Raw genomic sequence first — 1,964 nt, 5'->3', positions numbered from 1 at the left:
GAGGAGGGCTAGCCGTAGGCAGCTAGCCTCTGAGGAGGGCGTCCATAGACACCTCACTAGACCCCACATACGGTCTCGTCCGTGCCTCGCAGGCCGGTGAGATTGCTAGAGGTGGAGCAAGCTGCTCTAGCCTCACATGTCACTTCCTGTCGTCTGTTGTTTGAGTTGTGCCCTTGTTTGTGCCCTTGGCACCGTGGAGTGCTGGGGGGGGCGACAGGGAGGATGTGGCCCTGAGTTATGTGTACGCCGACTCAGGGTGTGTGGCAGCCAGCTGGCTGTGTGTCTTGTGAGCCTGTTTGTGTCTGTGTGTCGCTCGTGCGTGTCGTCATCATCTGTCCAGCGTCCACCCATACCGCGTTGGTGTCCAGTCCGAGCCTGGCTGTTCTTCACCTTTCTACCTACCTACCTACTGACTATTGATCTACGGCTGCGGGTGAAGGGCAAAACCGCGCCGCTGCAGAACGGTTTTGCAAAACCGCGCCGCAGCGGTACGAAACTGCGCAGATGCAGTGGTCCAGGGGTGGTAAGGACACTATGTGTGTGTGTGTGTGGCCGTCGTCTAGACGGCTGCGCGGTCGTCGGTCTTCAACACACTATAGAACGATGGGCTTGCCCATCCCGGAGTCGACTCCGACGGCGATTTACGGCGTAGAGTAATGGACATCTCTATGAGGGTATCAAGCGAACCAGTTTAGACCATGTTTAGACCCAGTTTAGACCACGGCTGAACACGAACCAGATTAGTCCTGTTTACGATAAACTGGGTCTAAACAGGGCTCGGCCTGGGTGGGGGACCCCATTAGCCATACCAGGTTTAGACCCGGTTTAGGGCGCCCCTAGCTAGCTCCGCCGCCGCGGCCGCGCTGTGGCTGCGGAAGCGGCAGCGTGCAGCCGCCATCCTCTGCCTCGGGCCGGACAGCACACCTGGCACACTTGCACCGGCGCGCAACAACAGCCTCGCCGATCAGGCGCACGGTCGGTGTTAGGGCGCGACGTCGGGCGCGGCGACAGACCAGCTGGCGGCGCCTGCGCCTGGCAAGAAGCGGAAGCGCGTTGATTTCAACGGCCGCAAAGGTGCTAGTAGAAGTGGTGTTGGGTTGAGCAGTGGTACTCACTGCCCCTCACCAGATGCTTGCAGGCGATGTTCCTGGCCTCGCTCCCGACGTACCGCGCGAAAGATGAGGGGACGCGCTGCGGCTTCTGCAAGCAGATCTTCGACACGGCGAAGCTGTCGGAAGAGTCCTCGACGCGGCCGCGTGGACCCTCAAGATTGCCATGCACAACCTCGACCAGCGCGAGAAGAAGCAAGGCCGCTGACGCTTGCGCGTGCCGCTGAGAGCCGCGTCTCTCTCAGAGCAGGGGAGCTAGGTAGGCGGGGGGGAGGGAGGTGCGCGCTACGCGGGGGGGAGGGGGGGAGGAACCCCATTAGCCATACCAGGTTTAGACCCAGTTTATCGTAAACAGGACTAATCTGGTTCGTGTTTACGAGTGGTCTAAACTGGTCTAAACTGGTTCGCTTGGAACCCTCCTCAACACTTCACAACGGACCTGGTTGCTGTCTGGTACTGTCTGGCACCGATACCCGGGCACTCGAGCAGGCCTCTACTCGCCTGGGTTGCTGGGTGGTGGCCATCTCCGCCCACGACTACACCACGCTCACCGACGCGGCGCCCGCGAATATGCGCGCTCGTCGCGCTTGCCTGTGCTTCGGCCTGGTCGTGGTCCTCGTCGCCGGTCTCACCACGGACAACCACAAGCTCAACGCACCTCGCAGTGCCTTGATGCCGATCGTGATTGTGCCGGGCACGGGCGGCTCGCAGCTCGAGGCCCGGCTCGACAAGCCAAGCTCGCCGCACTGGTGGTGCGCTCGGCAAGCGGACTGGTTCCGCCTCTGGCTCGACACGAAGGAGCTGCTGCTCGACGCGCTCACGCAGTGCTGGGCCGACAACATCCGGCTGATGTGG

General features: G+C 61.7%; 1 protein-coding gene across 1 annotated transcript; it reads left to right on the top strand.

The window, feature by feature from the left end:
* Positions 1-1,679: 1,679 nt before the first annotated feature.
* On the top strand, positions 1,680-1,933 carry EMIHUDRAFT_255436 (hypothetical protein; the record flags this gene model as incomplete). Its single annotated transcript, XM_005773096.1, has 1 exon — positions 1,680-1,933. A coding segment is annotated over one exon (254 nt), but the record flags the coding sequence as incomplete, so codon positions are not given.
* Positions 1,934-1,964: the final 31 nt, after the last annotated feature.

This window comes from Emiliania huxleyi, assembly GCF_000372725.1.
Source record: "Emiliania huxleyi CCMP1516 unplaced genomic scaffold EMIHUscaffold_3462, whole genome shotgun sequence".
NCBI classification, from domain to species: domain Eukaryota; phylum Haptophyta; order Isochrysidales; family Noelaerhabdaceae; genus Emiliania; species Emiliania huxleyi.
This window is presented reverse-complemented; position numbering and strand designations above follow the sequence as displayed.